This window comes from Cherax quadricarinatus, chromosome 11 (genome assembly GCF_038502225.1).
Source record: "Cherax quadricarinatus isolate ZL_2023a chromosome 11, ASM3850222v1, whole genome shotgun sequence".
Lineage (NCBI taxonomy): Eukaryota > Metazoa > Arthropoda > Malacostraca > Decapoda > Parastacidae > Cherax > Cherax quadricarinatus.
Window position 1 is genome coordinate 53,432,215 of NC_091302.1, and position 14,213 is coordinate 53,446,427.

The following is a 14,213-nucleotide window of genomic DNA, read 5'->3' on the forward strand; positions in this document are numbered from 1 at the left end:
CAGTGATAATTAAAAATCGCTTTCCGATCAGCAGACTAAAGCAACACCAGACACTAGTTTTGTAGCTGAGTGCCGCTACTCTGTTGCACAAGCTGAGTACCACTACTCTGTTCCACAAGCTGAGTACCACTACTCTGTTCCATAAGCTGAGCACCACTACTCTGTTCCACAAGCTGAGTACCGCTACTCTGTTTCACAAGCTGAGTACCACTACTCTGTTCCACAAGCTGAGTGCGGCTACTCTGTTCCACAAGCTGAGTATAAACTGTCATCATTTGAGTACGTGTGAGTATGTATGACTATGTATGTGTATGTATGTGTATGTATATGCGTGCATATACATACCCATTCTCTTTGCTGACGACACGACTTATGTCATCTCTCACCCTAATCTTGCCACCCTCAACACCATTGTTAATGAGGAGCTGATCAAAATATCGACTTGGATGACAGCCAATAAACTTACGCTTAACACTGACAAAACCTACTATATTATGTTTGGTAGCAGAACAGGAGATGCGCAAATTAACATTAAGATCGACAACACTCTAATTGCCAGACATAATGAGGGCAAATTCCTAGGCCTATACCTCGACAACAACCTGAATTTCAGCACCCATATCCAACACATAACCAAAAAAGTATCCAAAACGGTGGGGATCCTCTCCAAGATACGATACTACGTACCGCAATCTGCCCTTCTCACACTATACCATTCACTTATATATCCATACCTCACCTATGCTATCTGTGCTTGGGGTTCAACTGCAGCAACACACCTAAAGCCAATAATAACCCAACAAAAAGCTGCAGTAAGAATAATCACTAAATCCCATCCCTGGCAACACCCCCCCCCCTCCCCACTCTCATAGATCTAAACTTACTCCCTGTTCAGTACATCCACACTTACTACTGTGCAATCTACATCTACAGGACCTTAAACTCCAATATCAACCTTGACCTAAAACGCTTTCTTGATAGTTGTGACAGAACCCACAGGCACAACACCAGACACAAACATCTCTATGACATTCCCCGTGTCCGACTAAACCTTTACAAAAATTCAATGTATGTCAAAGGCCCTAAAATCTGGAATACCCTACCTGAAAATTCTAGAACTGCAGACACATTCATCACCTTTAAAACTACCATTACAAAACATCTTATCTCCCTGATACACCCTGTCAACTAACTACACAAATACCACCTGGTGGTTCACACTTACACTCACTCACCCATTTGACCATAAACAGAAATATCAATCTCAATCTTAAAATAATGAATCTTAACTAGTCATAAGTTGGCCTGTGATACTCCAATACTGAAACTATGTATAGTGCCAAAACAAAAGCATTCACATTGCTAAACCCACAAACATTGTAATCCTTATAGTCACTTAGCCATAATACCAACTTACCTCATAATTTTGTAATATTTTAAACTTAAGATTTAATCTAAGTCTGCCCGAAATGCCTAGCCATGCTAGGTGTTCTAGTGGTACACTCTGTAATTATTATTTTACGACATGTAAACCACACAATAACCAAATTCTGTAAACTCAGCATTGTAATCCTTATAGAGAATAAACTTTGAATTTGAATTTGAATTTGAATGTATGAATGTGTATATGTATGAGTGTGTGCATGATTACGTATAAGTGCATATATGTATGTGTATGATTATGTATGAGTGTGCATGACTATGTATGAGTGTATATATGTGAGTGTGCATGGCTATAAGTATGTGTGACTGTGTATGAGCACGTTCACTGGTATGAGCACGTTCACTGGTATGAGCACGTTCACTGGTCCTGTGCTCTCTTTCCTTGGATCGAATCTTAATACCTCCCATTCCTGCAGGTGATGTATGATCCCCTACGGTTGAAGCTCTTCCCATGAATGCCTTGATAACGAGTATTAATGAGATTATATTACAGTATTATATATGTCGACTAACACCCAGGTACCCATCAGTAAAATAACTACCTGGGTGTCAGTCGACTGGTGTGGGTCGCATCCTGGGATAAAATTGACCTAATTTGCCCGAAATTATCTGCATAACAAGGGACTCTCCATATAGTAGTATGTCATTGATGTCAGCTATGGTTTGTATGCCTTGTACTTGTAGAAATAAAGATACTATATAACACAGTTGAGTTACTTAGCTCTTTTAAGTTTTAGGGTTTAAATAAGGACCCCAATGAAAATAAGTCTGTCTGACTTATTGGGGGGTTATCCTGGTGGATAATCCACACATATACTGATATGTATCACAGAATATGTAACCGTATTAATGTATACGGTGTGGCGTAGCTCGATCGCTAGCGCACTCAGCTGACACACTTAGGTCTGGACTGGAAATTATTTATTATTATTATTAAATATTAGCCGGTATTCTCCCGGCCCGGGCCTTTTCCAAGTGGTGGCCCGGCCTTGGCTCCCTCTTTAGGGAGTGTCTGAGACCTAAGTCTCCCATGGGAGGAGGCACAAGTACCTCCTCATCTTCGGGACCAACTGTCCCCAGGCCTAGCCACAAGCTAGGCCTCTCTGGGCTGCCATCCCCGCCCAAAGGGGGCTAATGGGAATGGTAGTCTTGTGAGCTGCGAGCTCTTAGGTATGGTGTAGATCCTATGTCATTGATGTCAGCTATGGTCTGTATACCATGTACGTACTTGTAGTAAATAAAGATGTTATTATTATTATTATTATTATTATTATTATTATTATTATTATTATTATTATTATTATTATTATTATTATTATTATTATTCCTGCACCTGCATGCAGGGGGGGGGTCCTCCTGAGCATTTCGTTTAGTTACCCTTATGCATATTTTACATTTTCTCTTAACTGTGAAGAAGTGAAGAAAACTAAGATTTACGTAATTTTTATGGGTAACCTTAAACGTTACAGAAGTTAGTAAATAAGTAAGTATATTTAATAATAATAATAATAATAATAATAATAATAATAATAATAATAATAATAATAATAATAATAATAATAATAATAATAATAATAATAATAATAATAATAATAATATCTTTATTTACTACAAGTACGTACATGGTATACAGACCATAGCTGACATCAATGACATAGGATCTACACCATACCTAAGAGCTCGCAGCTCACAAGACTACCATTCCCATTAGCCCCCTTTGGGCGGGGATGGCAGCCCAGAGAGGCCTAGCTTGTGGCTAGGCCTGGGGACAGTTGGTCCCAAAGATGAGGAGGTACTTGTGCCTCCTCCCATGGGAGACTTAGGTCTCAGACACTCCCTAGACGGGGAGCCAAGGCCGGGCCACCACTTGGATAATTCAAAGTCAATTCAAATTCAAAGTTTATTCTCTATAAGGATTACAATGTTGATTTTACAGAAATTTGGTTATTGAGTGGTTTACATGTTGTAAAATAGTGATTACAGAGTGTACCACTAGAACGCTTAGCATGGCTAGGCATTTCGGGCATACTTAGTTTTATTCTTAATTGTAAAATATTACAAATTATGAGGTAAGTTGGTATTATGGCTAAGTGACTAAATACTAGTTTGTGAGTTTAGCAATGTGAATGCTTTTGTTTTGGCACAGTACATAGTTTCAGTATTGGAGTATCACAGGATTCATTATTTTAAGATTGAGATTAATATTTCTGTTTATGGTCAAATGAGTGAGTGAGTGTAAGTGTGAACCACCAGGTGGTATTCGTGTAGTTAGTTGACGGGGTGTATCAGGGAGATAAGATGTTTTCTAATGCTAGTTTTGAAGGTGATGAATGTGTCTGCAGTTCTAGAGTTCTCAGGTAGGGTATTCCAGATTTTAGGGCCTTTGACATACATTGAATTTCTGTAAAGGTTTAGTCGGACACGGGGAATGTCGTAGAGATGTTTGTGTCTGGTGTTATGCCTGTGGGTTCTGTCACAACTATCAAGAAAGCGTTTTAGGTCAAGGTTGATATTAGAGTTTAAGGCCCTGTAGATGTAGATTGCACAGTAGTAAGTGTGGATGTACTGAATAGGGAGTAAGTTTAGGTCTATGAAGAGTGGGGGGGTGTGTTGCCAGGGATGGGATTTAGTGATTATTCTTACTGCAGCTTTTTGTTGGGTTATTATTGGCTTTAGGTGTGTTGCTGCAGTTGATCCCCAAGCACAAATAGCATAGGTGAGGTATGGATAAATAAGTGAGTGGTATAGTGTGAGAAGGGCATTTTGCGGCACGTAGTATCGTATCTTGGAGAGGATCCCAACCGTTTTGGATACTTTTTTGGTTATATGCTGGATATGGGTGCTGAAATTCAGGTTGTTGTCAAGGTATAAGCCTAGGAATTTGCCCCCATTATTTCCGGCCCGGGCCGGGAGAATACCGGCGAATCAAGAAGAAGAAGCAATGACATACTACTACGTATATAGAAATCCCCCTGTAATGCTGAGCATTTCAAGCAAATTAGGTCAATTTTGTCCCAGGATGCGACCAACAACAGTCCACTAACACCCAGGTACCTATTTTACTGATAGGTGAACATGGACAGCAGGTGTCTTAAGGAAACACGTCCTAATGTTGCCACCCGTACCGGGGATCGCACCACGGACCTCATGGTGTGAGCTGAGTGTGCTACCAACCGAGCTGTGTGTCTCTCAATCGAGTACTCACCTAATTGTGGTTGCAGGGGTCGAGACTCAGCTCCTGGCCCCGCCTCTTCACTGATCGCTGCTAGGTCCTCTCTCTGCTCCCTGAGCTTTGTCATACCTCGTCTTAAAGTTATGTACGGGTCCTGCCTCCACTACATCACTTGTTAGACTATTCCACTTCCTGATAACTCTATGACTGAAGAAATACTTCCTAACATCCCTTTGACTCGTCTGAGTCTTCAGCTTCCAGTTGTGACCCCTTGATTCTGTGTCCCCTCTTTGGAACATCCTGTCTCTGTCCACCTTATCTATTCCACGCAGTATTTTGTATGTCGTTATCATGTATCCCCTGACCCTCATGTCCTCCAGCGTCGTCAGGCCGATTTCCCTCAACCTTTCATCGTAGGACATTTCCCTGAGCTCCGGAATTAACCTTGTTGCAAACCTTTGCGCTTTCTCTAGCACCGAGAGTTTACTTTAATCCCTGTTTTAAGGATTAAAGCTATCTTGACTCGTGAAAGATGACATGTAGCCATAATTACCCTAGTGTAGTAGATATACTTTAAACCCCATTAACTAACAAGCCAACAAATTGCATTTTACAATAAATATATCTGTATTAAGTACATGATTATCATAGACATACAGTGATTACATATTATTATTGATGCTAGGATAATACAACAAAATTTAATGATTTATATTCATAAAGATAAGCCATGGTATATGCTTTATTCAAGAAATCTACAAATAATTTTACAGTCAGTAGCATAAATTTAAAAAAAAAATTGTATTTAGATTCATTCACACATTGTCCAACAAATGTTTATAAGACTGCCATCCCCAAGAACCCCTTTGGGGCGGGGCAGATGGCAGACCAGAGGCCTAGCTTCTCACTGCGAGCCCCGTGAGGGCGGGGACTGTGGCTAGGCCTGGGGACAGTTGATCCCAAAGATGTAGGGATACTTGTACCTCCTCCCATGGCAGACATAAGTCTCGAGATACTCCCCAGATAGGGAGCCAAGGCCGGGTCACCACTATTGGAAAAGACCCGGGCCGGGAGAGTACCGGCGAATAAAAAAAAAAAGGATAGTTACTTCATACATAAGAAGAAATACACACGATGGTCTTGAGAACACATAAATATTATGGACACACGTGTATAGTACATTATTGAGAATTAACCTGTGGTAACCCAGTCAAGTCAATGTGACTTTGTTTTCCTTGCTGTCTTTGTTAGTCAACACTGGTACGTATATATACATAACGTGTCTTAGTAAATACTAGAAAATATATGCAGAAATAAATAGCTCATGTCAATGAATACGTTAACAACACAAAAAATCACTTCGTTTTGACATGATATGGTAACTTCTTATATTTTTTCATGGCTGTGTAACAAGTGTTTAATGCTTTGCAGTCTAAAGTGGGCACCACAAAATTTTATTCACTATTCCCACAGCTAAAAATTTATTTTAATTCTTTATCCTATAAAACTGGAGGCAAAATAGTTCAAAAAAGAATTGTAAATAATTTTAGAGATATGGTTTAAGTCTTTAGATGTTCGACTCAGTTATAGTTTTATGCATTTCTAATTTTGACAGATTCTGGTCTGTGTTCTCACGCCTCCTCGTCCAGGATAGATCTTCTCGTTCCGAACAACTTATAATTTGTTTCTCAGTTATTTTGCTAAAGCGAAGTACCATGATCAACAGTTGTTATCTACACAACATTGTGTCAGAACCAACCATAAGGACTTTTGTGCCTTAGTTGGAAATGAAAACGAAAATATTTCTATAGAAGCATATGTGGAACTTCCAGTGGATGGGCTGACTGTTTGGTTGGAGTTCTGATGTTAATGTTGATATTCTCACTTTTTTCGGAGAGCGTGAGGCTACTTCAAGTCCATTGTTGCAGCTGCTGTCATTATCAGCATTTTGTCTTTGAGTTGATACTAACTCATTGTCTTTCAGTGATAATTTCTATTCTCAAGCTTTCGAAATTGCCAAGGACTGTCCCTTTTTACCCTGTGCTTCTCACAGAAGAGGAAGATTTCGAACCTGTTTCGAGCCAGTCCTAAACAAGCAAGCCTTTGCGCCCTGGGTTCCAATACCATCCATTATGTAAGTTGTTTACAATTATGTTATTACGATTTCGTGAGTCACCTACCTGTGAAAATTTCTATGGAATGAAAGAGAGAACTGTACAAGTCCGCCTCTACCTCTTGGCCCCTTCTTTTGAAGCTGCCCCGCTGACAGAGCGAAAATAATCTCTTCGTTAACACTTGTCTTTCACGTGCCTACGAGTGTATACCTCCGTTTCCATAAACTGTTGCTCAGTATAATACCAACATTCATAGAATAATTAGGAGGCACTGTAGGGCTGAAGGAAACAATTAGAGAGTAATTCAGTTTTCATTAAATCAATGACCTTAACCCAGTAAGATTAATGTATAAAAGATTTTGATGAAGGTACAAAATCAGAAAAAGAACTACTTTTTATATTTCACAACAAAGCCCACAATTTAAAAAGCAAACTTTGAATGACGTTTCGATCCGTCTTGGATCAGTACCCACTGAAACGTCTAACGTTTCCTCTTCAAGCATTAGACAAGTTGTGAGTTGTTCTAACTACGTTGTTATTAATTTTATTCTTCTCCCTGCATCTGATGATCATCGTAGCTACCGTCTAGACTAAAACATTCCTGCAAACTACATCTAAGAACAAGATCAATTATAAAACTGGTACTGAAGAAAAGCAGCAAGTTATTTGAAGTCTGTTATTGTTCCTGAAGACGAAGAAGTTAAAAAGATTATCTCAGAAAGAATTTCCTGGTGTGATTCTGTCAGAGACTCTCCTGAAGTGACTAATATTCGACATGAGAGAGAGGTGAGAGTATGCAGTACGTATTAATCATTTCTTTAATGGCAGGAAAACATAGCAGGTAAGGAAGAATATATGGCATATTTTTAGCAAGACAGCTACAAAGGGGTCGGGTTTCCGATGCATTGGTGGTGGGGTTTTTTGTCCGGCGGAGAGAGAATGGGACACCATATTGAAGTGTAGTATTTCTGCTGGTGCGTGTTCGACCCAGTGTTGAATGTGGGTGTACGAGGCAGTCTAGTGGAGCAGCGGACGACAGAAGCACCACTGGAAGAGGAGGAAAACTAGGATGGCTCCCCCAGCAGACATGAAGCAAGGACCCACCACCACCAGTGGTGTGTCGTAGACGTAACGCACACTCGGCGCGTACCGGGAATCGAACGTGCAGTTGGCTGCAAGACAGAGAGAACTTGTTAGCCCCAAAAAAAAGGAAAGGCTTGTTTATTTGATTAGGTAATTTGTTGTTGAAGATTATCGGCTACAGTGAGGGTGCCAGTCCACAGGTGGAGAACCTCTTTTTATTATGGAAGGCCACATTAAAATTAGCAGTAATCTAGTACGGCCGCATTCAAGAAATTTTAATTAAATATACTGCAAAACGTCAGGTATTTTGTAGAAAGTTAATTATAATATAAAAACTTCAAGAAAAATAATTCATTTAGAAGGCCGCACTTAATGCCCTAAAAGAAAAATAATAATAATAATAATAATAATAATAATAATAATAATAATAATAATAATAATAATAATAATAATAATTAATAATAATAATAATAATAATAATAATAATAATAATAATAATAATAATAATAATAATAATTAATAATAATAATAATAATAATAATAATAATAATAATAATAATAATAATAATAATAATCCTCAAGCGGGTCTAGACCTGCTTCAGAGAAATATTCTCTACGTCTCTTGATAAATACCATCTTCATCTGATCTCACAACTCACCGTATAAACCATAGGTGCGATAGGTAACCCCGGTGATCACGGAACCAATTAAGTAGACAATAGTGCTAGAGATGACGGAGATAAGGACGAGGAAGCGGACTCCGCACCAGCCAGTGTTCCTGCTGAGTCTCTGTTCAGCGTCATTCACAGCATACTTGCCTCCCACGCTCATCTGTCAACACGAACATATCTTAGTATGATGCTGGTTTATTCGTGGCGTTAAGTCATTAAAGGTCATGCAGCACCTGGGAAATGAGAGATTAATAGGATTGACAAATGGAATGAGTACCGTAATTTCCGGCATCCAAGGCGTATTTTTTTTTTTAAGAAAAATGTCTAGGAATATCTCCCTGCGCCTTATATGCTCAAGGTCAAGGTCAAGGTTACGCTTTAGCAGTTGTTTACTAATGTTAAGTTGCAACTCCGTGGGAAGCATCGTGCCAGCAAGCAGATAATACTCGTGCGCCTTATATGCCGGAAAATGCGGTGTTCGTAATTCTTTGAAAGCAGGAAGGATTTTTGATTTTGTGGTAATGTTATCGGGACTCCGGCAAGCGACATATGGAAGGGTTGTAAATGTATGTGTGGATATGTTTTTGACTAATTGATGATCAGGGGTTTTAATTAGGGATCCCATAAGATGGTGCAAAATTCAGAGCCAATTAATATTATAGCAAATTATTATACGTTGAAACCGACCACAATAATGAGTTTGTAAAAATGGAGGAGCAATGTTGTAGGCCTACTGGCCTATGTTAGGCCAGCCCTCTGAACTCAAGTCCTTCTCAGTCATATATTTGTCTTAGCTTCATATCAAACAATTTGGGATATTTGCTTGTGTATTGTGTATATTTTGCTTGTGTATTGTGTATATTTTGCTTGTGTATTGTGTATATTTTGCTTGTGTATTGTGTATATTTTGCTTGTGTATTGTGTATATTTTGCTTGATTTGATATCTCTTTGGGGAATATATGGTAGTCGGGAAGCTGGTACAATATTTAGAAATATATACAGACATTTCGTTTGCAAAGTATATATAACACTCACATGTATTTTTTCTATATGTAATATCTAAATGTAACATCATTGGTAAAGTTACCACAGTCTGCACCAGCAGTGTTCTCTGACTCCCTCTAATCTGCTGGTCAAAAATCCGGGATCTTTATTGCATTATCCTTATTATAATTCTATGAAATATCCAAACATTCAAGATCACTTTTGCCAAGGTCATAGATGACCTCCAGATAATGAAGGAGTCTCTTTATTGAAGAGCATTTGGTTGGTTCCGTCACAAACTTCTTTAGAAAGTAATCCTGGACAGCCAATAGGAAATCACTGAACTTCAGATTTCTAGTAAAATAGTTCTAATCAGTTTAGCTGAAATTGAAATTACGCTGAATTCCTACTTTTTTGTGTCTCAGAGCCTTAAATTAACGTTTTTTTTTTCCACAGTGGTGTAGCTTGGATGTTCTCTGAGTTCGGGATTTGTATAACCCATCTACAATCATATATTTTCTTGTCCAAGAAATTCCACCAGGATGGCTAGATGATGTGGGTTACATCTCTGTCTATGTCTGATATGAAGATGAGGAACAGGATAGGGGCGAGTACTGTGCATTGTGGAAAAGAGCTTCTCGCTATGGCAGCTTCCGATCTAACTCTATTGACCACTATTGTTTGAGATTCTATGCATATTTCCCCTCAGCCTTTACGTTTTTCCACATGAAGCAACTCAAGTTCTGGAGAATATATATCGTTCCCCTCACCCCCAGTCTTACTGCTTCTCTAAAAGTGGAATAATTCAAACCTCTAAATGTGGCAGTAAACAGGTACGTCCCGACTCTTCTAATTCACCTGTGCCTCAGTTATTGCAATATCATTGACGTGTTCTGGGCATGCAGGTCATCTTAACTCGTTGATGTTGTTGACAGCGCTATGATAATTTGTGTAACACGTGTTAAGGAAGTATTTATCTTGTGTTCTTACTCTGTTCGTCTTTGTTTTTCCAATATTTAAGTTGTTATTATCATCGAATAATGTTACTGTCATTGATTCTTTTGACCTTTAGTGCTTGATTCGATATAAATATTTTAGTTTATGTTCTTGATATCTGTTACTGTCATAATCCAAAGGCGACAATCCCTTCTCATCCCCATACACACACATATACAAACACACACACACACACACACACACGCACACACACACACACGCACACACACACACATATACAAACACACACACACACACACACACACGCACACACACACACACACACACGCACACACACGCACACACACACACACACACACACACAGGCGGGGCCAGGAGCTGTGACTCGACCCCTGCAATCACAGCTAGGTGAGTACACACACACACACACACACACACACACACACACACACACACACACCACAGGCGGGGCCAGGAGCTGTGACTCGACCCCTGCAATCACAGCTAGGTGAGTACACACACACACACACACACACACACACACACACACACACAAACACACACACACACACACACACACACACACACACACACACACACACACACACACACATACACACACACACACACACCCACACCTAGCCAAGCACGTGAAGAAACTAGAGAAAGTGCAAAGGTTTGCAACAAGACTAGTCCCAGAGCTAAGAGGTATGTCCTACGAGGAGAGGTTAAGGGAAATCAACCTGACGACACTGGAGGACAGGAGAGATAGGGGGGACATGATAACGACATACAAAATACTGAGAGGAATTGACAAGGTGGACAAAGACAGGATGTTCCAGAGATTGGACACAGTAACAAGGGGACACAGTTGGAAGCTGAAGACACAGATGAATCACAGGGATGTTAGGAAGTATTTCTTCAGCCACAGAGTAGTCAGTAAGTGGAATAGTTTGGGAAGCGATGTAGTGGAGGCAGGATCCATACATAGCTTTAAGCAGAGGTATGATAAAGCTCACGGTTTAGGGAGAGTGACCTAGTAGCGACAAGTAAAGAGGCGGGGCCAGGAGCTGTGACTCGACCCCTGCAACCACAACTAGGTGAGTACACGCACACACATATACATATTTCTTCAGTCATACAGTTGTCAGGAAGTGAAACAATCTGAAGGGTGATGTGGTGTAGACAGGATTCATACATAGCTTTAAGAAGAGGTACGATAAAGCTCTTGGAGCAGGAAGAGAGTGAACCTAGTAGCGATCAGCGAAGAGGCGGGGCCAGGAGCTATGAATCGACCCCTGCAACCACATATAGGTGAGTTCACCCACATGCACGCAAAAAAAAAACGAGATACCGCCATCTTAATCCTCTCAGCTCAAATAACTAACGCTGCTACCCTTGTAATTATCTATTAAAATAACGCGTAAACATTCTTTAAGATAAAGGTCACACCTTTGCAACATTCAGGACTTCTAATGTTTTAAAGCGCTTTGTTGTTTTTCCTAAACAGCAGAAATAAGGTCACCCTAGTGACAAAACTTACAGAGGTGCTCTCTAAAGAAGATGTAACTCTGCCACCATGATGCTAGATCAAGAATTCTCTTCTGTGTTACGTAGTGTGTTATTGATAATGGGTACTAGGAATGGTGGTTAATGGATACTAGAAATGGTAGTGGCGGTGACAGGGGTACCAAGAATAGTGGTGGTGGCGGCGGCGGCGGCGGTGACAGGGGTACCAGGAATGGTGATGATGGTGTTGGTATCGGGAATGTATTGGTTCTACCACAGTGCAGTATACGTTAACATTAACAGTGAACTATGGGTAACCTGGTGTTTATAGAATACAACTCTCCAAGAATAAGCAGTCCTTTTCACTACACATGTCGTCTATCTTGCCAGTACAACGAGACATGCAGCTCCTTGCATCAATGCTCCTTCATCAACATCAAACTTATTCCCTCGCCATTGAAGAGCTTATTTGAGAAGAAATATGTAATTTTAAAACGTAATTTCAAAACTATAACGTTTTATTTTACTTCTTACTGATTCTTTATCTCTGCGTTTCCTTTATTGACACTGTGATGTTATCTTCTCATTTTCTTCTCATGTTGGTCTGGTTGTGGCAAGCACTAACAGGCTGACTGATCAGGTCGTCGTCAACTAAATAAGTCACGGTTTGTACTGATGTGGCTTCAGTCACAAGAAAAATATTAATTTCTCAGTTTAAGAGTACATTAATACAGCACAATTCCTCGGGTGTAATATTCCGTACTTTTATATGGCAGTTGCAAGTGCGTCTGGAGGTGTACACATGTACATTTTTGAAGTACACTCATGTATGTTTTTAAAGCGCACACACCTTCGATTTTGACGTTCGCTGGGCATTCAGCTTGAAATACGTAGAAACACTCCAGCAATTGCCTTATTCAACTTGAAGTGTATAGTAACACCCCAGCAACACTCTCGTTCGAGCACTCAACATTGTTTAAGACCATAAGACCATAAGAAAGAAGGAACACTGCTTAACAGAGATGCAATTGATGTAACCATTCAAGAAAAATGAATTACGTACACACACACACACACATACACATACACACACACACACACACACACACACATACACACACACACACACACACATACACACACACACACACACACACACACACACACACACACACACACACACACACACACACACACACACACACACACACACACACACACACACACACACACACACACACACACACACACACACACACACACACACACACACACACACACTATATATATATATATATATATATATATATATATATATATATATATATATATATATGTATATATGTATGTGTGTGTGTGTGTGTGTGTGTGTGTGTGTGTGTGTGTGTGTGGGTCGTTCACTCAAGAAGTGATACAGATTCGAACCTCTGTCCGCTGGTACGAAAGACAAATTTTACTTTCGTGTTCTCCTCACTATGTTTACAATGTATATACAATAACAGAGGATCTAAATCAGTTACGAAGAAACCAGTCTCGGTGGATGTAACACGAGAAATAAAACTGTAATAAATGAATAATGAAAGATTTTGTTTCTTACGATTAAGTTTGTAGCTTCCTGGAGGAGTGAGAGAAGAAGTTTGAATCTCGGGAAAGACGAAGTTGCTTCAGCTGTCCATGACACCAGCTGGCACTCCACTGATTTCACACATGACAGAACACCCTGGCCAGAGGAAATGAGGATGATAGAGCCTCGCTCCCACGCTGTCACTGTTTTGCTATATATGTATTGATAGATGTATCGTGAAAGGTTGCCTCTGTCTCCTTCTTGGCAATAACATCATAATATAGCTGGAGTCATAGTGTAGAAATTACTAATCAAATTATATTTTGTGTGTGTGTGTGTGTGTAAATATATAGAGTAACAGGAGGCGAGGATCTGGGAAAGTTTAATCTGAGTTATTATCTTTGGTGCGTCCTGTTACGATGCTCGCCACCAACACATCCCCTGCTCTCCACCACCACCACCACCACTACCACTACCACTATTACCACATCTACCACCACATTTACTACCAACACTATCACTACAGAATTTCTAACAAATGTCTTGAATATCTTGCTTCCATTTTTGTAGAAGTTAGTAGCCAGAACTTGCATGGTTCTAGGAAAAGTAAACATCTTCTAGTAGCGTAGGTGTACAGGCCTCAAACACCTGTTTATAGAGATAAAGAACCGGGACAAGTTACTTGATTGTGTCCAGGCCAGTCGTAAGATATATC

At 39.8% G+C, this 14,213-nt stretch overlaps 1 protein-coding gene across 1 annotated transcript; it reads right to left on the bottom strand.

The window, feature by feature from the left end:
• Positions 1-5,342: 5,342 nt before the first annotated feature.
• Positions 5,343-13,691, bottom strand: LOC128687565 (uncharacterized). Its single transcript, XM_053775045.2, has 3 exons — positions 13,532-13,691; positions 8,472-8,643; positions 5,343-7,901 (listed from the first exon to the last, which is right to left on the bottom strand). The coding sequence occupies exons 2-3, from the start codon at positions 8,641-8,643 to the stop codon at positions 7,747-7,749; spliced, it is 327 nt and encodes a 108-aa protein (XP_053631020.1). The 5' UTR covers positions 13,532-13,691; the 3' UTR covers positions 5,343-7,746.
• Between the last annotated feature and the right edge of the window lie 522 nt (positions 13,692-14,213).